The sequence below is a fragment of the Cervus canadensis genome, chromosome 8 (genome assembly GCF_019320065.1).
Source record: "Cervus canadensis isolate Bull #8, Minnesota chromosome 8, ASM1932006v1, whole genome shotgun sequence".
Lineage (NCBI taxonomy): Eukaryota > Metazoa > Chordata > Mammalia > Artiodactyla > Cervidae > Cervus > Cervus canadensis.
Genome location: NC_057393.1, coordinates 85,017,272 through 85,042,908, shown reverse-complemented (window position 1 = coordinate 85,042,908; position 25,637 = coordinate 85,017,272). Strand labels below are relative to the sequence as shown.

Genomic DNA, 25,637 nt, shown 5'->3' with positions numbered 1-25,637 from the left:
GCTATTATTTTTAAAAAGGAAAGTAAGTGTTGGCGAGGATGTGGAGCAACTGGAACCCCTGTGCACTGCTGGGGATGAAAGTGAAAAGCGTTAGTCACTCAGTCGTGTCTGACTCTTCGTGACCCTATGGATGATAGCTCACCAGGCTAGTCTGTCCATGGAATTCTCCAGGCAAGAAAACTGGAGTGGGTATCCATTCCTTTCTCCAGGGGAGTCTTCCTGACTCAGGAGTGAGGTTGAGGAGGATGTAAAAAGATATGGCTACCATGGAAACCAACATCATGGTTCCTCAAAAAGTTGAACACAGAATTACTCTATGACCCAGCAATGCCACTTCTGGCTACATACACAAAGGAATTGAAAGCACTGACCCAAATGCTTTCCATGCTCATAGCAGCGTTATTGACAAAAGACAAAATGTAGAAATAACTCAAATGTCCATCAACACACGAATAAGTAAATGGTAGATACATGTAATGAAATACTATTCAGTCTTACAAAGGAATGAAATTCAGACACAGGCTACACTGGACAAAACTTGAAGGCAGATGCCAAGTGAAATAAGCCACAGACAAAATATAAATACTGTATGATTCCACTTATAGGAATGAAGTACCCTGAATAGCCAAATTCATAGAGACATAATGTAGAAGAGAAGTTTCTGGGGGCTGTGGGGGCAGGGGACGGGCAGTGAGAGTTTAACGGGTGGAGTTTCTGTTTGGGATAACAAAAAGGTTCTAGAAATGGATGACCGGACGATGTTGTGGATGTACATAATGTTATTGAATTACACACTTAAAAATGATAAAAGTGGCAAATTATATGTATGTGTATCTAGGCACGATTTTAAAGAATTAACGTTTGGGGTTGTGTGAGCACAAACAGAAAACCACGTGTGACTGTGCAGCTCTGGCTGGGATGTGGTTCCTGGGGGCCACCCCTGTCCTCAGGCGGCCCCGGATCATCTCTTCAGGGATCAAGCTCTGCCAGCTCAGACCAGACCTGTCGCGGGCCCTGTGATCACCGTGGGGGCTGCAGGGCCCCCGGGAGGCCTCTCGAGAGATCAAGGAGCTGCAGTTCCACAACCCAGAACTGCAAGAATGGGACCGCCCGGCCCGTGACACCACCCGAACAGCACGCTGGGCTCCGAGCTGCCCTGTGACCTCCGCTCCTTCTCTGGGAGACTGCCATATCCTGCAGTGACTCCTGAAGAGCCCCTCCCCATGGGGACATGTACTCCACCACGGCTCCTGGGTGCTGATGGTCAGCAGAGAGGATCTGTTACCATGGAGAGCATCTTCCGTGACAGACCAGAACTCCCCACCATGGCAACGGTCCCACTGCCAAAACCAGCGCCCACCATCTTTCCAGTCCTGTGGCCATGGACTTGACAGCTGGGTCTAGCTTCTCTCACCCTGGAGACTACCACACTTACCCTCCAAGTTCCGCTGCGTCTGGTGTGCTGGTGTCTCCATTCTGCCTTTGCCCTCTGCCCACTCTCTGCCCGCTCCCTCCCCCTCTCGGCTTCTCTCTGCAGCTTCTGCTGCCCCCGGCATCTGACAGTGCACCCCACAGCCCTGGCTGCGCAAGAGCTGTTTTTATGACCTGTTCCTGTGCCCACAGCTGCCTTCCCAGCACAACACCCGGCTTCTCTGTCAAGTCCGAGTGCTCGCAATGAGCCATGGTCAGCTCATACTAGCCTTCCCTCCACCCGCATGTCACTTCGCAACCAACCCCCAGCTCATGGCTCCGGGAAGTCTTCTCTGAGCAACGTGGTGGGAACATTCCATTCGTTTTTCTATCCCAGGACCATGCCAAGGGCAGAGCAGGTGCTCAGGGATCTTTGTCCAATGAGTGCATCTCCTCGCGTCCTTGTCCTCTCAGCAAAAGACTGTCCTGTCTTTGAACCACTAGCACCTGCAATGCTCATCCTTAGACCCATTTCTACACCACTGGGCTCCTCCTCTTTTAGAACTGTTTCTTTTCTTGCTCCCTCCTCTAGCCTAGGGATTAAAGATGTTTTATTTGTAGCTGGTGACAGTATGTGCAGATATAGCCAGTCCGCTTAGACCAATGTGTATCATCCTGCATTCCCTTCTTGCTTCATATACACCGTGTCACTTACTGGGCACGTTGCTGCCTCCTTGGATAGCTGGTACCCGAAGGTCCCTGGGGAGGGGGATGGATGGAAGCTGACTGATGGAACTGGTGTTATCTGGTCTTGGCAGTGGGAGCCTCGGGGAGGGACTGTTTGCTCCACCAACAGAGGGCATTAGGAGTCACCCACTGCCCCACGGATTCTGTCCTATTTGGGTGACAGCCCTGGTTTTACATCCTCACAGTGCACAGACACACTGGACTGGTGTTTTCTGCTGTCAGATGCCCGATGCACTTCCAGCTCCATTCGAGTCAGTGACCCTAACTAAGCTGCATCTCAGGGCCACTTGCTCAGCCTGACCTCCTGCTCCCTTTGAAGTGGCATCTGGGGAAAAGCTGGCTTCGTTCCCCCAGTGTGAAGACACCTCCCCGCTCCTCAGTGAAGTGAACACGGTGGGAGGAGGCTGGCACCCTCCTTCCCTTTCCCCCAGGGAGCAGCTGACAAACGCGGACATGATTCAACGCGGCACTTCCCCCAGCACCCCTGTCAAAATACCTGATGTTGTCTCATCTCCAAGTCACTGGACCAGGCAGGAAAACTATGATGGATTGCATGGTTCAACTCCCTCACTTGCTTATGCGCATGACAACTGAGCTAAAGACAGCTGAGATGAACACGGGCCTATTCTAGGCGACTCCTCATGGAATACACGCACACCGTGTATTTTGCATCCCTTGGTTCCTCGGGCACACTTGGAACTCCGGAGCAAACACTCGTCTGTAAATGTTACAGCTGCCAGTGTCGGCTGGATGCTCTACGGAGTGACATGTTCACTCTCATGCGGCTGCTTTGGACTCGGGGGGACTGTCGTGAGCTGTGTGCTGGTCAGAGGGCAGGCGGGCCTGTGCACGCTTACCTTCACCCTGTCCATGCAGGCTTCCATCTTCAGCTGCTCCACTGCTTTCCGGGCTTGGGAGATGCTGGCGGTGCTGTTATTGGACATGCCTTCTTTCATTCTGCTGCCCCTGGAACAACCAAAGTTAAGGAGGCTGGAAGAGTTGCTTGTTTGAAAGCAGAGCCCCCCTCAACTTACTCCCCCTCCCATCCTCTGCAGCTTCTCTATCCAGGCTAGGGAGCCACGGGAGCACACCTTCCTGGGATCAGAGGAAGGAGCGCTTGACCTAGTGATGGGAGCAAGACATGGGCTTCTGGGGCCACCTGTCATCCGCTCCCTGTCGCCGGGGCTGAGAAAGCCTGACAACAGAAGCCCCTGTCTTTCTCCCATCCTTACACCCCACTGCTGCTGCTGCTAAGTCACTTCAGTCGTGTCCGACTCTGTGCGACCCCAGAGATGGCAGCCCACCAAGTGGGATGCAGGAGAACAAGACAGATGGGCTTCTGGTTAGTAATAAGTCATCTTCATTCACATTTTTTTTTTTTTTGGCTGCATGGCATGTGGGATCTTAGTTCCCTGACCAGGGATTGAACCTGTGCCCCCTGCAGCGGAAGCGCAGAGCCTTAACCACCAGACCCCCAGGGAAGTCCACCACTGTCACACACATTCTTTCCCTCTTTCCTCAAGCATCTCTAAAAGTTGGCAAAACAGACTGTTTAGTTTTGCACATCAAGAAAGAGCAAAACCCAGAGAAATGAAGCCAAGAGCCAAAGGTGCCACAGCCAAGACCTGTTGGTCTAGGACCCAAACACAAAGCACTGATGCCTAGCTCAGGGTTCTTTCCCCTCACAGAGCGCCCCCTAGCTGTTTATAGGGCAGAGCACAAGTTTCCCCCGCGAGAGCTTGCTTTATCATTCATTTTAATTTGCTATCATTCCAAAAAGCTTATATTGTTTTAAAATAAGAACACACACACACACCTCCATCCCCTATCCCAAGCACGGAAGACCCCTCTGATGCTAACTGTTCTGCAGGAAAGCACACGCCATAGGCTACTGTTACCCCGTTTAATGAGAAACTCCCTGGAGACCTATGCGGTCAGGCCTGAGAGCTAGCGTGGGTCTCACAGGTTTTGCGTAGTGCACAGGGAGGTGTGAGGGGGCTGGGCCGGTCCCAGGGTGTGCAGACCACACTCTGGGTTTCCTCATTCAAGCAATGACTCTCTGGCCCAGATGAGGCCTGACGTCAACTTCATTTATTTCCAGACAATGCTTGAAAAATAAAACTTGCCTGTTGTGACACATGGCAGCCACCGAAGTTAGAGTTAACAGGGGTAGGTTCCTCTCTTGGTTGCGAACTTTTATTCAACAAGAAGAGAAGGAGAAGGAGTTGGGGGTTTTGAAGCTCGGGGGATCAGCCGTTGACCCCTTACTCTACAGAGACGTGTGTGCATTTCTGCATGTGTGTTTGGGGCTCTGTCCCTGCCTGTGCCCACATGCCTGACGGGCACACTCTGCCGGCCTGTGTGTGTGGCGGTCCCTCTGTGGGTGTTTGCATTTATGCATCCTTGTGTCCACACAAAAGGAGGGAGAAGATACAGGCCAGTTCCAAGCCTCCCCAGCCCAACCGACAAGGGAAAAAGGACCCTGAAATCACTGCCTTCAGGCCCTGATCCTCCTGCCCCATTTCTGAATCCATCCTCCTCTTTCCGCATCACCAGCTTGGGGCTTTCAGAAGTTAGGGGGCTCGGGGGTGGCAGGAACCCAGGGGGCTGGTTAGAGAAAGCTGAGCCCAGGATCCGCAGGAGTGAAGAAACGAAGATGCGGGGGAGGGCAGAGAAGGAGGAGGGGACTCTGTACTGTGTGTGCGAGAATGTGTGGGTATGTGAGGGTGTGTGAGTGTCTGGGCATGAGGGTATGTGTGAATGTGTGTAGGTGAGGGTGTGTGTGAGTATGTGCAGGTGAGTGAGGTGTGGATGTGAGGGTATAAAGATGTATGGGTGGGTGGGTGTGACTGTGCACACAGGTGTATGAGTGTGACGACGTGTGTGAGTGTGTGTGGTCAGGCATCTTTCTCCTCGGGCACATAGATACACTCACACGGACAGCCTGCCTGGGGATGTCCACTTTGTGGTGTGTAATTTGGTAAACTCAGGGTCGGGGGCAGGGCAGCGCACGCTGCTTCAATCCCCACTGCTGTTGATCTGACCTGACTCAGGACGGTCTTTACAGTTTCTGGATGAGTGGATGTCAGCGTGCCTTTTCAGCCTTGCTCCCTAATATGACTTATCTCCACAGACCCTTGTGAAGTGTTGGCTGGCAGAGCTCTGCAGTCTGTGTCTCCAGGAAATCTCTGAAAGACAGCTATTGCCTTTGGCCTGAAGGGACGGAGCAGCTTATGCTTCGGGGGGGCGGGTGTTGGTTGACCCCCCCATACCTTTCCCGCATCCCCTTTGTCATAGCAAGCAGCTGACCAAGGATGCTAGCCTGAGTAATATCTCTATTCCTAGGTGGGGAAGGACACAGCTTGATTTCCAAGCCAAGGCCAGCAACCCATGGAGACAGCTTGTATCTCCTGCTGCTCCCCCATTACCCACTCACACAAGGGATAATGTGAAATGAGGGGTGAAACAGCCTTCATAAGTGCCTTACATCTGGGTTGAGAATGCAGTGATGGCATGAGGACCTGGCCACACATCGAGGGTCCTGACAGCCCGTCTCATCCCAGGCCCACACATGCCCTGCTAGCAGCGACGCCTGCCCTCCAGAGAGAACCCGTTCTTGGACAGGGCCCCTTACTTCCTCACCTGCTGAGAGATGGCACCGTGACAGGCCTGGGCCTGGGCCAAGCTGGCGGCAGGAGCGGCTGACAGTCGTCAGACGAGAGGCTGCGTCAGGGGCCCTGCTGCGCGCTCGCCTGGAAGCACAACCAGAGATGGGTCACCGATGCGGCAGGAGCCAGTTGATCCCCAAACAGTCAGTCCCTCGAAGTCCTGTCCTCGCGGCCAGCAGCTGTCTTCTCCTGGAGCAGGCCACAGGGGAGATGGTGAGCTAAAGCCGGGAAGAGAAGCCCCCGAGCTGACAAAGAGCACAAGGGAACATCCGGAGGCCACAGACCACCAGGGGCCTCCCCCAGCCCCACTTACTGCCCCCACTCCAGCCAGACCTCTGCCAAACAGAAATAGTTTACATGTTTTCTTAAATTCTGAAATGATACGCCCATTGTAGAAAAATGTGAAGATGGAGAAAACTGGCTTCCCTGGTGGCTCAGAGGGTAAAGCATCTGCCCACAGTGCGGGAGACCTGGGTTCAATCCCTGGGTTGTGAAGTTCCCCTGGAGAAGGAAATGGCAACCCACTCCAGTACTGTTGCCTGGAAAATTCCATGGACGGAGGTGCCTGGTAAGCTATAGTCAGTGGGATCGCAAAGAGTCATACACAACTGAGCAACTTCACTTCACCTCCCTCCTCTGGGGCTTCCCATGGTGGTTCAGATGGCAAAAAGCCTTCCTGCAGGAGACTCGGGTTTGATCCCTGGGTCAGGAAGATCCGCTGGAGAAGGGAATGGCTGCCCACTCCAGTATTCTTGCCTGGAGACTCCCATGGACAGAGGAACCTGGCGGGCTACAGTTCACGGGGTCACAAAGAGTCGGACATGACTGAGTGACTAACACACACTCCCTCCTCCAGAAAGGACGACTCTGGGACAATGGAACCCCTCCCCCGGGACTCCTAGCACCCTGCCCTGCAGCATCCATCTCCTGGGATCCCAGTGTTATTGGTGCTCAGTTGTATCTGACTCTGTGACCACATGGGCTGCAGCACGTCAGGTTTCCCTGTCCTTCACTATCTCCTGGAGTTTGTTCAAACTCATGTCCATTGAGTTGGTGATATCATCCAACCATCTCATTCTCTGTCGCCCCCTTCTCCTCCTGCCCTCAACCTTTCTCAGCATCAGGGTCTTTTCTGGTGAGTTGGCTCTTCACATCATCAGGTGGCCAAAGTATTGGAGCTTCGGCATCAGTTCTTCCAATGAATATTTAGGGCTTATTTCCTTTCAGTTTAGTTCAGTCGCTCAGTCGTGTCCGACTTTTTGTGACCCCCATGGACTGCAGCATGCCAGGCTTCCCTGTCCACTAACACCTTCTGGAGCTTACTCAAACTCACGTCGATCAAGTCAGTGATGTCATTCAAATATTTTATCCTCTGTTGTCCCCTTTTCCTTCTGCAATCTTTCCCAGCATCAATGTCTTTCCAAGGAGTCAGTTCTTCACATCAGGTGGCCAAAGTATTAGGGCTTCAGCATCAGTCCTTCCAATGAATATTCAGGGCTGATTTCCTTTAGGATTGACTGGTTTGATCTCCTTGCTGTCCAAGGGACTTCCAAGAGTCTTCTCCAACACCACAGCTCAAAAGCCTCAATTCTTCAGTGCTCAGCTTTATGATCCAACTCTTACATCCATACTTGACTACTGGAAAAACCATAGCTTTGACTATACAGACATTTGTCCGGAAAGTAATGTCTCTGCTTTTTAATATGATGTCTATGTTGTTCATAGCTTTTCTTCCAAAGAGCAAGAGTCTTGTAATTTCATGGCTGCAGGCACCATCTGCAGTGACTTGGAGCCCAAGAAAATAAAAGTTTCTCACTGTTTCCTCATCTATTTGCCATGAAGTGATAGGACCAGATGCCATGATCTTGGTTTTTTTGAATGTTGAATTTTCAGCCAGCTTTTTCACTCTCCTCAGGTCGGTAGGTGCCCAATATGCTACTGGGGATCAGTGGAGAAATAACTCCAGAAAGAATGAAGGGATGGAGCCAAAGCAAAAACAATACCCAGTTGTGGATGGGACTGGCGATGGAAGCAGGGTTCGATGCTGTAAAGAGCAGTATTGCATAGGAACCTGGAATGTTATGTCCATGAATCAGGCAAATTGGAAGCGGTCAAACAGGAGATGACAAGAGTGAACATCAACATTCTAGTAATCAGTGAACTAAGATGGACTGCAATGGGTGAATTTAACTCTGATGACCATTATATCTACTACTGTGGGCAGGAATCCCTAAGAAATGGAGTAGCCATCATAGTCAACAAAAGAGTCTGAAATGCAGTACTTGGATGCAATCTCAAAAACAACAGAATGATCTCTGTTCGTTTCCAAGACAAACCATCCAATATCACGGTAATCCAAGTCTATGCCCCGACCAGTAATGCTGAAGAAGCTGAAGTTGAACGGTTCTATGAGGACCTACAAGACCTTTTAGAACTAACACCCAAAAAAGATGTCCTTTTCATGATAGGGGACTGGAATGCAAAAGTAGGAAGTCAAGAAACACCTGGAGTAACAGGCAAATTTGGCCTTGGAGTACAGAATGAAGCAGGGCAAAGGCTAATAGAGTTTTGCCAGGAGAATGCACTGCTCATAGCAAACACCCTCTGCCAACAGTACAAGAGAAGACTCTACACATGGACATCACCAGATGGTCAATACCGAAATCAGATTGATTATATTCTTTGCAGCCAAAGATGGAGAAGCTCTATACAGTCAGCAAAAACAAGACCAGGAGCTGACTGTGGCTCAGATCATGAACTCCTTATTGCCAGATTCAGAATGAAATTGAAGAAAGTAGGGAAAACCACTAGACCATTCAGGTATGACCTAAATCAAATCCCTTATGATTATACAGTGGAAGTGAGAAATAGATTTAAAGGACTAGATCTGATAGCCAGAGCTCCTGATGAACTATGGATGGAGGTACATGGCATTGTACAGGAGACAGGAATCAAGACCATTCCCAAGAAAAAGAAATGCAAAAAAGCAAAATGGCTGTCTGAGGAGGGCTTACAAATAGCTGTGAAAAGAAGAGAATTGAAAAGCAAAGGAGAAAAGGAAAGATATTCCCATTTGAATGCAGAGTTCCAAAGAATAGCAAGGAGAGATAAGAAAGCCTTCCTCAGCAATCAATGCAAAGAAATAGAGGAAAACAATAGAATGGGAAAGACTAGAGACTTCTTCAAGAAAATTAGAGATACCAAGGGAACATTTCATGCAAAGATGGGCTCAATAAAGGACAGAAATGGTAGGGACCTAACAGAAGCAGACGATATTAAGAAGAGGTGCAAGAATACACAGAAAAACTGTACAAAAAAGATCTTCACGACCCAGATAATCACGGTGGTGTGATCACTCACCTAGAGCCAGACATACTAAAATGTGAAGTCAAGTGGGCCTTAGGAAGCATCACTATGAACAAAGCTAGTGGAGGTGATGAGATTCCAGTTGAGCTATTTCCAATCCTGAAAGATGATGTTGTGAAAGTGCTGCACTCAATATGCCAGAAAATTTGGAAAACTCAGCAGTGGCCACAGGACTGGAAAGGTCAGTTTTCATTCCAATCCCTAAGAAAGGCAATCCCAAAGAATGCTCAAGCTACCACACAACTGCACTGATCTCACACACTAGTAAAGTAATGCTCAAAATTCTCCAAGCCAGGCTTCCGCAATACATGAACCGTGAACTTCCAGATGTTGAAGCTGGTTTTAGAAAAGGCAGAGGAACCAGATATCAAATTGCCAACATCCTCTGGATCATCGAAAAAGCAAGAGAGTTCCAGAAAAATATCTATTTCTGCTTTATTGACTATGCCAAAGCCTTTGACTGTGTGGATCACAATAAACTGTGGAAAATTCTGAAAGAGATGGGAATACCAGACCATATGACCTGCCTCTTAAGAAATCTGTATGCAGGTTAGGGAGCAACAGTTAGAACCAGACATGGAACAACAGACTGGTTCCAAATAGGAAAAGGAGTATGTCAAGGCTGTATATTGTCACCCTATTTATTTAACTTATATGCAGAGCACATCATGAGAAACGCTGGGCTGGAAGAAGCACAAGCTGGAATCAAGATTGCCGGGAGAAATAACAATAACCTCAGATATGCAGATGACACCACCCTTATGGCAGAAAGTGAAGAAGAACTAAAGAGCCTCTTGATGAAGGTGAAAGAGGAGAGTGAAAAAGTTGACTTAAAGCTCAACATTCAGAAAACTAAGATCATGGCATCCAGTCCCATCACTTCATGGGAAATAGATGGGGAAACAGTGGAAACAATGGCTGACTTTTTTGGGGGGCTCCAAAATCACTGCAGATGGTGACTACAGCCATGAAATTAAAAGATGCTTACTCCTTGGAAGGAAAGTTATGACCAACCTAGACAGCATATTAAAAAGCAGAGACATTACTCTGCCAACAAAGGTCCATAGGGGCTTTGGAGGGGCTATAGGATCATCGCTGCTTCTCAAAGGAGGACAGGCGTTGGTATGGCCATCTAGTCAAGGCTATGGTTTTTCCAATGGTCATGTTTGGATGTGAGAGTTGGACTATAAAGAAAGCTGAGCACTGAAGAATTGATGCTTTTGAACTGTGGTGTTGGAGAAGACTCTTGAGAGTCCCTTGGACTGCAAGGAGATCCAACTAGTCCATCCTAAAGCAGATCAGTCCTGGGTGTTCATTAGAAGGACTGATGTTGCAGCTGAAACTTCAATACTCTGGCCACCTGATGCAAAGAGCTGACTCACTGGAAAAGACCCTGATGCTGGGAGGGATTGGGGGCAGGAGGAGAAGGGGACGACAGAAGATGAGATGGCTGGATGGCATCACCAATTTGATGGACATGAGTTTAAGTAAACTCCGGGAGTTGGTGATGGACAGGGAGGCCTGGTGTGCTGCAATTCATGGGGTCGCAAAGAGTCGGACACGACTGAGCGACTGAACTGAATTGGACTTTCACTTTCATCAGAGATCCTAAAGGAAATCCCAGAAACAAAGCAAAAACAAAGCCACACTAGACTCACACTGCTGTTGATTCCCCAGGCTAGAGGGGCCTCCAAATGTGTTTTGGTTTGAGGTGTTTGGCCAGTTGTGTGGCTTCAGAGACACCCATGCCTTCTGTTTCCAAGGTGACTGTTTATTCCTGCCACAGTAATTTGTTACACCTAGACATTTTCCATCCCCCAAAAGCTGTTAGGCTTTTATGGAGTCTTATCCTCATCTCCTTCCCTGTTTTGTTTTCTCATTCTCTGCTATTAGAAAACCCTTTTGGTGCTGTAATTTGAAAGGATACATGCACCCCAGTGTTCACAAAAGTGCTATTTACAACAGCCAAGACGTGGAAACAACATAAATGTCCATCAACAGAGGAATGGGTAAAAAGGATGTACATATATGCAATGGGACACTACTCAGCCATAAAAAAGAATGAAATAATACCATTTACAGCAACATGGACGAACACAGAGATTATTGTACTAAGTTGAATAAGTCAGAAAGAGTTTACTGATACCAGTCATATGTGGAATCTAAAATATAACACAAATGAACTTACATTTGTGTAAAATAAACAAAACAAATATGCATAAAATATACAAAACAAACTGACTCACAGACATAGGGGACGCTTTTGTGGTTGCTGAGGGGAAGCGGGAGGGATGAATCGGGAGTTTGGGATTATGGATGTAAATTATTATATAAAGGATGGATAAACAACAAGGTCCTACTGTATAAAACAGGAAACTATATTCAATATCCCGAGGTAAACCACAGTGGAAAAGAATATGAAAAAGAACATATATATATATCTGAATCACTTTGCTATATAGCAGAAATCAACACATTGTAAACATTAATAAATTTAAAAAAGGAAAATTCTTTTTGGCCTATTTCTGTTTTTTTTCACTTTGCTAATAGTCCTTTCAAGACCCACTTCAGTCTGTTTTCAAGTCACTGGTTTTCCAAGTGGCACAGGATCTCCACTGCTGGTTGGTTTCAGTCAACTGTGGGGGCCCAGTGGGGTCCTAACTGGAGAAGCCAAGGAGGGTCCAGCAGGTTTTCCACCAGGAATCCCCACTCCCACAATAATCTTCCAAAGGGAGCCAGCCAGATGGACAGACATGTCCTGGAGACAGTCCTGGTGTCCACTGTGACCCTCCAGATGAGGAACCAGATAATGGCCATACCTAGACTTCCACGGCCAGGGATGCTTTCTCGTGGAGCTGGTCCCATCTCAGGGACCCGGACCTCCGCTTCCCTCTCTGCTCTGCAGAGAGATCCTGACGTCCTAAGCCTTCCAACTGAGGCGCGAGTCCATTGGCTCTCAGGCTTTGCTGTGCATCTGAGTCACGTGGGGTCACAGCTGGTCCTCTTCAGGCACACACTCCATCAGCGGGGCAGGGAGGGACCCGCAGAAGCAGCCCTGGGAGCTGGGGGGACGGGCGCAGAATCTCAGCCCCACCCAGGCCTGCATGGGATCCACATCAACCCGAGTCATTCACATGTACCTTGTAGATGGAGAACTTCTCTGCTGGACTAGACCTTGAACCCAAGACAGTGAGACTTTCCCCAAGACACCTGAGTTGGCAGTGAAGATGGGGGGTGGGGGGTCACTGCTCTCCTGACCCTCAACGTGAGCCACAGTCCTTTCAAGCTCTGGGGACTCCTCCTTCAGACGATTAATTCCGGTGGCACTTTAAGAGACCACGCATCAGGAAAAGGCTGTATTGATTTCATCCACTTGGCATTTACACACAGTGTCTTCCCTCTGATGCTTGGAGCATCTTTCAGATGTCAGCCCACCAGCCGCTCTGGTCCCTTGAGGGGCTATAGGATCATCGCTGCTTCTCAAAGGAGGACAGGCGTTGGTATGGCCAGGAACCCAGCTCCTCACTGGCTTCCTTGATCTGAAACACGCGTTTTTTTTTAAATTGGAGGATGGTTGCTTTACGATGTTGTGTTACTTTCTGCTGTACAACATGTGAATCGGCTGTACATATACACAGACCCCCTCCCTCACAGGCCTCCCTCCCACCCGACCATCCCATCCTCTAGGGCATCACAGGGCACCGAGCTGAGCTCCTTGTGCTATACGGCAGCTTCCCACCAGCATCTGTTTTACACATGGTAAAAAAACACTGCTTTCTAATAGCACTAAACGTTACCATGATGTTTTCCAAAGCTTTTTTCTCCCCCTGGAGAAAATATACTCATCTCTAAACAAAATGCTATGGTCTCACTGTGGGGGCCTGGGAAGATCTACCAGGTGGCCGTGGGCTGGGAGGAGCCCCTTGTGCACAGAGGTACACGGATGCCTGGGTCCCCAGAGCCAACACAACCCAGGTCCACGTGGACATGACTCTTGCCTGGACAAGAGCAAATCCGGGCTTCAGAGCAGCGATGTTAATTATCCATGGCTGCTGTTTTTCAGATCCTAAATGGAGCTAATTTTGCTCCTGGATGTGAAGCAGGGTAACTGCTGCTGCTGCTGCTAAGTCACTTCAGTCCTGTCCGCCTCTGTGCGACCCCATAGACGGCAGCCCATCAGGCTCCCCCGTCCCTGGGATTCTCCAGGCAAGAACACTGGAGTGGGTTGCCATTGCCTTCTTCAAAGCATTAAAGTGAGAAGTGAAAGTGAAGTCGCTCAGTCGTGTCCGACTCTTCGCGACCCTGTGGACGGCAGCCCACCAGGCTCCTCCGTCCATGGGATTTTCCAGGCAGAGTACTGGGGTGGGTGCCGACGCCTTCTCTGAGGGTAACTGCAGTCACATGCATTTGCGGACGGCAATGCTGGGCCTTGAGGAGCAGGAGTCACGGTCTCCGTGGGGGGCGTCACACGTGGTTCCAAGCATCGGGTTGACGGGTGTCTTCTTACACGTGGCAGCGTACGTTTCTCAGTGGATGTAGAACCAGACGACTTGATGCGGACTGCAGCATATGTGTGGGTTTCTGTGAAAGACTCTGAGGCCAGGGGGCACGGGGCCGGCCTGTCCCCACAGACAGCGCGGGGGCTGGAGGAGAATAACTGAGCCGGGGCTGTAGGGTCACGGGTGTACGCGAGCATCCAACAGAATCCACTCCCCCCTTTTCTCATAATAATATAATGGTGGCTGATAAAACAGATGCTCACATACTGAGGTATGGGGAGGTCATCCTGGCTTACATACATGCATGACTTGAATTTTAGACTAGCTAAAATAGCCTGTTTGTGGCTGATCAAACCTACATTGTACAGCTGCTTTAAAACCAGCCCCCCCAAAATGTTTAAGTATCCTCTTGTATTTTCTGGCCCCTTTATTTTTTTCATTGCATTTTTGTTATTTTAGTTTATTTTTAGGCTGTGCCATTAAGCATGCAGGATCTTAGTTCCCTGACCAGGGATCAAACTTGTGCCCCCTGTATTGGGAGCTTGGAGTCTTAACCAGTGGACTTCCAGGGAAGACCCCAAACATCTGCTTTAATAATTAAAGAAAAGGGCACACTGACCATGTGAAAAATAAAGATTAAATGCCCCTCTTCCTGGGACATTAAGGTTGGGACTCCTTTGGGACTCCTTTGGGACTCCTCTTCCCAGGTGCCAAGGTCATGCTGCCTTCCTGGTCTATTTGTTTTTTAAAGTTTGAAGGAATGTATCCCTAACTTGTTTAATGTTCTTTGTTCTGACAAGATATAAAACTGTGCTGAATACCTTGAGAGGCTGTCTTCTGGGCTATATCTTCAGTACGGCTTCAACAGAATTCTTTTCTATTCCTATTATAGATTGTTTATTGGTTATTTTCATTGACATGGCCATGAACTCAACTTTCTTCAGCATCCCTGGCAGGTAGGCGTGGCTTTGTGAGTTTCCTCACCAGTGGAAAATGAGTGGAAATATAGGGTGCCACTTCCCACCGGGGCCTTAGAATACTATGTGCCTGTGTGTGAGTGTGTGTGTGTGCCTCCACACACCTTCCCCACTCCATAATCTGGACCATGGATGTGTTGGAAATCAGCCAGGGCAGGCGAAGAGAGGCCACTGGGCAGTGGTTACCCAAGCAGGATCCCTGGATCAACAGCCTCAGGATCACCTGGGAGCTTGTCAGAAATGCAAATTCTCAAGCCCTACTCAGACCTGCTGAGTGGGAGTGGAAAATGGTTTAATCAGCCCTTCAGGGGGTTGAGGTGCTCAGGAGAGACTGAGGACTACAGTCCTGGGGCAGGAGAGGGAAAGAGATTATAAAGAGCCTGTGTCTCTGACATGCACTTACAGCTCAGCTGCCCCGTCCAGCTGGGCTGCTCACCTCTGGCCTTGGAGGTGATGCAGAGAAATAGTTCTATGCATTTTACATCACTGTCTTTCTGGGGCTCTCTGTCACAGCAGCTTTGCATCTCCCTAACCAATGGTGGTGGTTTAGTCACTAAGCCATGTCCAACTCTTGTGATCCCATGGAATATAGCCCACTAGGCTCCTCTGTCCATGAGCCTCTCCAGGCAAGAATACTGGAGCGGGTTGCCATTTTCTTCTCCAGGGAACCTTCCCAACCCAGGGATTGAATGCACATCTGCATTGGCAGGTGGTCTCCTGCATTGCTGGCAGATTCTTTACCGCTGGGGCTCCAGACAAGAGTTTCAGTAGAAGTCTGTAGACTGTGCAAGGGAAACACTGTGGCCTTGAAAAGATTTTTGAGTCTTGAGACAAAAGTACTAACTTAATGCTGAGAACTACACAACATGGAAAGAGGAAGAGTCAATATAGTTAAAATGGCCACACCTTCCAATCTATAGAGTTAATGTGACCCCCATCACATTATCCATGACATTTTTCACAGAACTAAGGCAAATAATCCTAAGATTTATATAGAACCATAAAAGGCCCAGAATTGCCAAAGCGATCCTAAGGAAAAAGAACAAAGTTGAAGGCATAACCCTCCCAGACTTCAGACAATATCACAGTGCTACAGTAATCAAAACAGCATGGTATTGGCATAAAAACAGACAAATGGACCAATGGAACAGCATACAGAGACCAGAAATGAACTTACACACCTACAGTAAATTAATTTTTAACAAAGGAGGCAAGAATATATGATGGGGAAAAGACATTCCTTCAGCAAGTGGGGTTGGAAAAGTTAGACATCTGCATGTAAATCAATGAGGTAGAAAACTTCCTCACATTATAAACAAAAATAAACTCAAAATGGCTTAAAGACTTAAATGTAAGACATGACACCACAAGATTCCTAGAAGAAAACAGAGATGAAACATTCTTTGACATAAATCATACCAATGTTTTCTTAGGTCTGTCTCCCAAGGCAATAGAAATAAAAGGAAAAATAAACAAATGGGACCCAATCAAACTTACAAGCTTTTGCATAGCAAAAAAAAAAAAAAAAAAAACAAAAAAAACAAAAAAACCATAAACAAAAGGAAAAGACAACCTATCAAATGGAGAAAATACTTGCAAATGATGCGACCAACAGGGTTTTACCCACAAATACACAAACAGCTCACACAATTCAACAACAAAAAAACAAACAACCTAATGGGAAAATGAGCAAAAAACCTAAATAGACATTTCTCTAAAAGGACATACAGATGGCCAATAAGCACATGAAAAGAACTCATCATCGCTAACAAAGAAATGCAAATAAAAACTACAATGAAGTATCACTTAACACTGGTCAGACTGGCCATCATTAAAAAGTCTACAAGTAGTAAATGTTGGAGCAGGTGTGGAGATAAGAGAATTCTCTTACACAGTTGGCGGGAATGTAAACCGGGCCAGCCATTATGAAAAACAACATGGAGGCTCCTCAAAAAACTAAAAATAGAGCTGATACATGATCCAGCAACCCCACTGCTGGGCATATACCTGGACAAGACTCTAATTCAAAAAGATACATGCACTGCTATGTTCATAGCAGTACTATTTACAATAGCCAAGACATGGAATCAGCCTAAATGTCCACTAACAGATGAATGGATAAAGAAGATGTGGTACATAGCTGAAATGGAATAGCACTTAGCCATTAAAAAGAATGAAAGAATGCCATTTGCACCAACATGGATGAACCTAGAGACTACCATACTAAGCAAAGTAAGTTAGGAAGAGAAAGACAAATACCATATGGTGTCACTTACACGTGGAATCTAAAATACAATACAAACAAATGTATCTACGAAACAGAATCAGACTCACAGATATAGGCAAGAGACTTGTGGTTGCCAAGGGCTGGGGGAGGGAAGGATTGGGAGTTTGGGATTAGTAGATGCAAATTATAGCATTATATGTAGAATGGATAAACAACAAGGTCCCACTGTCTAGCACACGGAATGATATTTAATATTCTGTGATAAACCATAATGGAAAAGAATATGAAAAAAGAGTGTATGTGTAAAACTGACTTGCTTTGCTGTATAACAGAAATTAACACAAGCTTGTAAATCAACTAGAAGTCAATAAAATTTTTTTACTACTAACTTAAGAAATTCTATTTGGAAAACCCAATACAAGGAGGCATCAATTACAGCAAGGATTCCACCTTGAGAAGCTGTATTCATGTCTGGATGACATTTCTGGGCACAGACCAGTGGGGTCAGCCTGCTGAGTCTCAGGGGTGCTCAGGAAAGAGTCAGATCACTGGAGAGAGAGCCCCAGAATAACCCTGGGTTAACAGCCATGCCTGGGGCTGGAGCCACAATTTCTGGTCCCACATGGTGTCTTCACATAGATTTGCTCTCTGATCCAATCCCCACAGGTTAAAGGGGCTATAGGTAGAATGTAAGGAAGTCACTTTGCCACCCTGAGATCCTGTCTGATGCTTGACTCACAGGTGACAATGCTTCTGGCGTGAAAATTGGGGAGAGGCTCTCCCGACGTTCAGAGTCATCAGCTAGGATCCCTTCTCCTCAGCTTTTGGATGAATTGGTTCAGAATGTCACAAAGATATCATGCGCTGAGTGCACATTTTGGAGTACCTCAACCCTCACCCTCACCCTCCCCACCCTCCCCAACCCCCGCAATAATGTAGATTACATCTGCTTCAAAACAAAGGATCACTAAATCACCCCAAGATTCACAACTGCTAAAGTGGCAGAGGGTGCATTCTCTATGCATATACAGAAGCCCAAGTGCTGTTTTAGCCTCACATGGCAACCTTTGCTCTTTCTTAGTCATTCTGGGATGGAGATGACGCCTGGGCCACTGGAGGGCAGTGGCCGAGAATCAGGTGCTGTCGCACGGACCGGACCACTTCAGCTCCGCGCCTTCAGTGGGAACACGGCCCCCTCGGTCCTTTGAGCGGGGGCAGGGCCACTCCCGCTCCTGCTAGAGCTACTCTGCAAATCAAACACAGTTGTGGTCAAGCCTGGTGCATTTTACAATCTGGGTCTCGTTACTCAGCTTACGTCTTGACTGCCTGATGTCATCTGCCTGATCTAATAACAACTAATCACACTGATGCTAACCGTTCAGCATGGTATGTAGTGGAGTAGATTTGAGAGACAAAGGGTCCTTAGCAGGAACACACTGAGTCTGAATGATGCTGGAGCCTGCTGGGTACCAGTCCCCTGGTGACTGCCCTTCTTCTCTGGTCCCTGCTAAAGCCAAAAAACTAGACAAGGTTGGCAGAGCAGCTGTCATACTTAAGAGCGATTGACAAACTGGTGCAGAATAAACAAGAGATTCATCTTCCCTGTGATCCTCCAGCTCAGACACTCCCTAAGTTTTTCTTTGGCCCTTTCAGATGGAGTCCAAAGTCTTAATCAACAGAAACAAGTATTAAAAAGTCTAATAGAGCAGCTTCCCTGGTGGTTCAGTGTTTAAGAATCCACCTGCCAATACAGGGGACATGGGTTCCATTCCTGGTCCAGGAATGTGAAGTTCAAGCTCTCTCATGCCATGGAGGAATGATGCTTGTGCCCTAGACCCTGTGCTTGGCAACTAGAGAAAGCCTATGCACAGCAGTGAAGACCCAGTGCTGCCAAAAATAAAGTAAATGAACAATTTATTAAAAAGTCTAACGGTGCTCCACTGCTTTTACATTGTGGGCTTCCCTGCTGGCTCAAGCAATAAAGAATCCCCCTGCAGCTGAGGCATCCTGGATTCAATCCCTGGGTCGGGAAGATCCCCTGGAGTTGGGAATGGCAGCCCACTCCAGTATTCTTGCCTGGAGAATCCCATGCACAGGGTCTCAAAAGAGTCGGACTGAATGACTAAGCACGGTTTTACACCAGCCCTCACAAAGCATGAAGTGACCTCTCTTTCTGCCTGCTGGGTTACATGTCCGAGCTGCTCAAGCTGGACCGTGATGCTGAAGGAGGTGGGAGAGTTGGTGTCACAGCGGAAATCTGAAGATGTTGCAACCACTGGCTGGCTTTGAAGATGGGAGGGGGACCTCAAGGAACACATGGAGCCTCTAGAGGCTGGAAAAGACAAGAAATTGGGTTTTGGCTTCGGGTCTCCAGGCAGGGCTGGTTTCTTCCGAGGACTCTCGCTGTGGCCTGCAGGTGGCTGCCTTTTTGCTGTGGCCTCAAAGGGTCTTCCCTTGGTGTGTGATGGTGTCCTAATTTCTTCTTTTTATAAAGACACCACATGACCCCATTAATCAGCTCTTTAAAGGCCTATCTCCAAACAAAGTCATTCTGAATTTCGTGGGGCACACAATTCCGCTCATTATTACCCTCTACCCGCTGGGTCCCCCCAAACTCATGTCCTTCTTACAAGAAAATAAATTCACCCCATCCCAATAGGCCAAAAGTCTTAATCTATTTCAGTATTGACTTGAAGTCCAAAATCTCATCTAAATATCATCTAAATCAAGTGTGGGTAAGAACTTGAGTTATGATTCATCTGGTGGAAAAAATTCCTCTCCAGCTGTGAACCTGTGAAATCAGACAAGTTATCTGCTTCCAAAATACCACAGTGACAGGCATAAGACAGACATCCCCATTCTAACAGGGAGACATCAGACAGGAGAACAGGGTCATGGGGCCCAGGTAAACCTGGTGTAGGTCAGACTACGTCACATCCCACTCTGACATGACATTAGTTCAACAGAAAAGCTCCTTTCCAAAGTGGAAAGTGGCTGACGGACGATGATACTTTTGTTTTCCATGTAATTCTTGATTGAGAAAAGGATAAGTGCTCTCATATGTCTGCTCCTAGCATTATTTAAGAAGAACAAATTTTCTGTAGGCATTCTTAGGGCAAGCCATTCATTTTCACATTTCTGGAGAATTCATCTTTTCAAAAAAAAATTAGATGATTTTGTTAGATAGCATCAATATTTTACTCTATATTGTGAGTGTGTGTGTATGTCAATTATTTCCAGTATTATTAGTTTCCTACGAGACTTTAGGAGTAAAACAGATCAAATAAGCTTTCTTTCTGGTCTTTCACTCCATCACTGTTTTGTCTCACCTTTAGCAACCTGCTATTTGTCTTGATCAAGGGTACTACTTACAAACTGGCTCCTGAGCACCAGAGAGGAGGACAGACAGTAAACTGTGGCTCTTGGGAAAACCTGTAACACATTGGTGACTCTCTTGAACCTAGGGAAGAACTGACCTTGAAAGTAGCTCCTAGCAGGGGAGTGGACAAATGTATAATGGCATGTATCCACCATCACAGAAGGGAATAGAATAGTCTCACTGCCAAAAAAAAATCTTCCGAGAACTTGTCCAAAGCCATAGAATGTACAACACCAAGAATACACCCAGATGTCAGCTGTGGGCCTTGGGCGATGATGGTGTGTCAGTATATGTTTATAACTTGTAACTGTGCCTAGTTTGTCGAGGACGCTGATAGCGGGGAGGCTATACACGTGTAGGAGGAGGGGGTCCATGGGAATTCTGTACCTTCTGCTCAACTCTGCTGTGGACCTAAAACTGCTCTTAAAAAACAGTCAATTAAAAAAGAAATCCTCAGTGTTCTGCCAATCCCTGGCAACCACTTATGTTTTTACTGTCTTCATAACGCTGCCTTTTCCAGAATGTCAAATAGTTGGAATCATACAGTATATGACCTTTTCAGATTGGCTTCTTTTACTTGGCAATATGCATTTAACACTCTTTCATGTCTTACAGATGGTCAATGAGCACATGAAAAGATGCTCAACATTGCTAATCATTAGAGAAATGCAAATCAAAGCTACAATGAGGCATGACCACACATTGGTCAAAACGGCCATCACTGAAGTCTACAAAAAAACAAAGGCTGGAGAAGATGTAGAGAAAAGGGTACCCTCCACACTGCTGGTGGGAACGTATGTTGGTGCAGCTACTGTGGAGAACAGTATGGAGGTTCCTCAAAACACTAACTGAAAAAGATACGTGGACGCCTATGTTCATTCTTCACAGCGGCACTATTTATAACAGCCAAGACATGGAAGCAATCTAAATGTCCATAGACAGACGAGTGGATAAAGAAGATGTGCTACACACAGAAAATGGGCTACTATTAAACCATAAAAAGAATAATATAATGCCATTTGCAACAACCTGGATGCAACCAGAGATCATCATACTAAGTGAGGTAAGTCAAAAGAGAAAGAGAAATGCCATATGGTATCACTTATATGTGGAATATAACATACGACACAGACGAACCTATTCACAAAAAATAAAGTTCACAGACAGAGAGAGCAGACTTGTGGCTGCCAAGGGAAAGGGAGGGAGGGGAGGGGGGACTGAGTTCAGAGTTAGTAGATGCACACTGGGCTTCCCCGGCAGTGTAGCAGCAAAGAATCCTCCGCCAAGGCAGGAGGTGCAAGACACACGGGTTTGATCCCTGGGTCAGGAAGATCCCCTGCAGGAAGAAACAGCAACCCACTCCAGTATTCTTGCCTGGAAAATTCTATGGATAGAGGGATCTGTGGGCTACAGTCCATGGGGTCACAAAGAGTCGGATATGACTTAGTGACTAAGCAACAACTTAATGTCTTGATCTTGAAAGGAGAAAGACAAACACAGTAATGCAATTTTCCTTCTAGAGGAAGAGAATTGTTTTAAGACCAAATGACAACTCAAAGTCAGCTGTCTTTATAAAGAGGAAGGAAAGGGGCTTCCTTGGTGGTCTAGTGATTAAGATTCCACCTTCTAACGCAGGGGATGCAGGTTCAATCCCTGGTTGGGGAATTAAGATTCCACATATCTCTGAGGCAGCAAAGCTTGTGTGCAACAAGTAGGGAGGTCCATGTGCTGCAACGAAGACCCAGCACAACAAAAATTTAAAAAATAATAAAGTAAAGAGGAAGGAAGAACTGATACCGACTAACAGGGCCAATCCTTTGCCACGGGCATTAACGGGATTTCTCCACGGTGGTTACTCATACTTTGCAGACAGAATGTTTTGTGAGGCTCAAGTGAACTATACATGGAGGAGAAAATGTTATCAGCAGTGGAAGAAAAAAAACCAAAAACAAACACAAAAAACAGGTCACATTTAAAAAGCCTGAAAGTAATCTGGGTATTTTCCAAGAAAAAAGATGCAGAGTCTGACCTGAGTTTTTCTTTAATGTGTCAACAGACTGCTGAAGATCCCAGGAAAAGCAGTTGTTTGTGGAGAGTAGCCCCTAAGGAGAGGAGGTGGTGACAATCGGCAGGGCTGGGGCTGGAGGCAAGCAGAGACAAATTCTCCGTTCCCAGCAGCCAAAGGAACCACAGCCCCCGGGAGATGCTGAGCTGATCTGACCTGTGTCAGCTTCCCTATGCAAAGCACTGGAGGAGAAAAAGCTCCTCTTGTACCAAATGGCTGGACCACACTGGGAACGCTCTGAGCCATGTCTGAGCAAGACAGTGGGCTGGGGAGGCTGGCTCTGGCTATTTCTCCTTTTAATCAGAAGTCAACTGGCTGTTGTGAAGAGGCATCTGAGATGGGAAAAGTCTCACCGAGAAAAGACTATAAAAAGCAAGAAAATGGGGACCTCCCTGGTGATCCTGCAGTTAAGACTTCCTCTTCCAATGCAGGTGTGGGTTCTATCCCTGGTCAGGGAACTAAGACCCACATGCCTCACAGCCAAAAAATGAAAAAGCATAAAGCAGAAGCAATATTGTAACAAGCTCAATAAAGACTTTTTTTTAAAAAAAAAAGTAAGAAAATGATACAAGTGGTCTGGCTCACATACAAAATCTCTGTAAGTAAATAGAGAAGGATGCAAAGACCAGTGTCCCTGTGAACAGCAAGGGGCTTGGCCATACAAGGGACTCGCCTCAGTCTCCTCTGTTCACCTGAAGCTATCACACTGTTGATTGGCCACTGCGCGTGTGCTAAGTCACTTCAGTTGTGTCTGACTCTCTTCAACCCTATGGACCAGAGCCGGCCAGGCTCCTGTGCCCATGGGATTCTCCAGGCAAGAATACTGAAGCGTGTTGCTTCAGGGGATCTTCCTGACCCAGGGATCAAACCCACATCTCTCATGTCTCCTGCACTGGCAGGTGGGTTCTTTATCACTAGCACCACCTGGCAAGCCCCAGTACAAAATAAAAAGTTAAAAAAAACCCCACCAGTATCCTAATCTGATAAGCAGATAAAATGAAGCTCTAGTACAAGCAAAGGTTCACCGGGGGATGGGAGGAGACTCCAAACCAGAGAAGGGTCGGGGAGGTGGGGGTCCCTATGTGATGGCATAGTCTGTCCCACTGATTGCTAACTAGTTCCCACTCTGCCAGGGAGGGTGAGGGACCAACCACCAGTTTCAGAACTGCCCCCTCCACCTAGGCAGGGAAGACCCCTCCCCTGAGGGTCTGCACTCACTGCCTGTGGAAGGAAGGAAAGCTGCTTAGAGAGTCTTCCTGCTCTGAGGCCAGCAGCTGATATAGGAAAGCAATGAGGAAAATGTCAACAGCAAAGATATTTCTCCACGGGACTCTCCAGGCAAGAAAACTGGAGTGGGCAGCTGTTCTCTTCTGCAAGGGATCTTCCCGACCCAGGGATTGAACCTGGATCTCCCGCATTGCAGGGAGATTCTTAACTGTCTGAGCCACCAGGGAATTCCTGCATATTTAGAAGGTTTACCTTAATAAGACATTGTTAATGAACCACAGAGTGTTAGAAACAGAAGGGATTTCACAGACCATGGTTTCAGTAGTTTCAGCATAGGGGTCCCTTCCAAAACAATACTAACATTGAAAAACGCAGCTTCCTTTATGGCAGTACTTATTCATTTATATACTTGGCTGCATCAGGTCTTAACTTGTGGCAGGAGGGATCTTCAGTGGCATCATGCCAGGTCTAGTTCCCCGACCAAGGTCTCCTGTATTGGGAGCGCAGAGTCTCCCTGGACCACCAGGGAAGTCCCCTTTATGGCAGTGCTTTTGATAACCACTGACTCAGGAGATATAAAATGATCTAAAGAACTCAGTAATAGACTGAGATTCATTGTTACCTTATCACTGTGCAGGAAGCATCACTATGAACAAAGCTAGCGGAGGTGATGGAATTCCAGCTGAGCTATTTCAAATCCTAAAAGATGGTGCTGTTAAAGTGTTGCCCTCAATATGCCAGACAATTTGGAAAACTCAGCAATGACCACAGGACTGGAAAGGTCAGTTTTCATTCTAATCTCAAAGAAAAGCAATGATGAAAATTCTTCAAGCTAGGCTTTGACAGTAGGTGGACTGAGAATTCCAGATGTTCAAGCTGGATTTAGAGAAGGCAGAACCAGAGATCAAATCACTAACATCCATTGAATCATAGAAAAAGCAAGGAATTCCAGAAAAATGTCTACTTCTGCTTCACTGACTATGCTAAAGCCTTTGACCGTATGGATCACAACAAACTGGAAAATTCTTAAAGAGATGGGAATACCAAACCAGTTTACCAGTCTCCTGAGAAACCTGTATGCAAGTCAAGAAGCAACAGTTAGAACCAGACATGGAACAAGAGACTGGTTCAAAATTGGGAAAGGAGTACATTAAGGCTGTATATTGTTATCCTGCTTATTTAACTTCCATGCAGAGTACATCATGTGAAATGCAGCTGGATCAATCACAAGCTGGAAACAAGATTGCTGGGGGAAATATCAACTATCTCAGATAAGCAGACAATATTCTAATGGCACAAATCAAAGAGGAACTAAGGAGCCTCTTGATGAGAATAAAAGAGGAGACTGAAAAGCTGGCTTAAAACTCAACCTTCAGGAAACTAAGGTCATGGCGTCTGGTCCCATCACTTCACAGCAAACAGGTGGAAAAAAAGTGGACACGGTGGCAGATTCTACATTCTTGGGCTCCAAGATCACTGTGGATGCTGACTGCAGCCATGAAATTAAAAGATGCTCCTTGGAAGAAAAGCCATGGCAAACCTAAACAGAACATTAAAAAGCGAGACATCACTTTGCTGACAAAGGTCCATATAGACAAACCTATGGTTTTTCCAGTAGTCATATACAGATATGAGAGTTGGACCATAAAGAAGGCAGAGTGCCCAAGAATTGATGCTTTCAAACTGTGGTGCTAGAGAAGATTCTTGAGAGTTCTTTAACTGCAAGGAGATCAAACCAGTCAATGCTAAAGGAATCAACCCTGATCATTCATTGGAAGAACTGATGCTGAAGCTCCAAAACTTTGGCTACCTGACGCAAAGAGGACTCACTGGAAAAACTCTGAGGCTGGAGAAGATTGAGGGCAGGAGGAGAAGGGGGAAACAGGATGAGATGGTTGGATGGCATCATTGATTCAATGAACATGTGTTTGAGCAAACTCTGGGAGACAGTGAAGGACAGGGAAGCCTGGCATGCTATAGTTTGTCGGGTCGCAAAGAGTCGGACACAACTTAGCGACAGAACAGCAACAATTCAAAAGTACAGCATCCTGTGTTCAGTCTATAGGATTCCT

The 25,637-nt window shown here is 47.0% G+C and overlaps 1 protein-coding gene across 5 annotated transcripts in view; it reads right to left on the bottom strand.

Annotated features, from left to right (window-relative positions):
* Positions 1–25,637, bottom strand: part of GNG4 (G protein subunit gamma 4) — a 67,671-nt gene that overhangs the window by 30,293 nt on the left and 11,741 nt on the right. For 3 of the 5 annotated variants that reach the window (XM_043477040.1, XM_043477042.1, XM_043477044.1), the window contains 2 exons: positions 5,800–5,909; positions 3,015–3,123 (listed from right to left, as the gene is read on the bottom strand). In XM_043477040.1, the coding sequence (XP_043332975.1) occupies positions 3,015–3,113 (99 nt within the window). In that variant the 5' untranslated portion in view covers positions 3,114–3,123; positions 5,800–5,909. Of the gene's footprint in view, positions 1–3,014; positions 3,124–5,799; positions 6,015–25,637 lie in introns of all 5 variants that reach the window. The other 2 variants (XM_043477039.1, XM_043477043.1) reach the window with 1 other exon arrangement.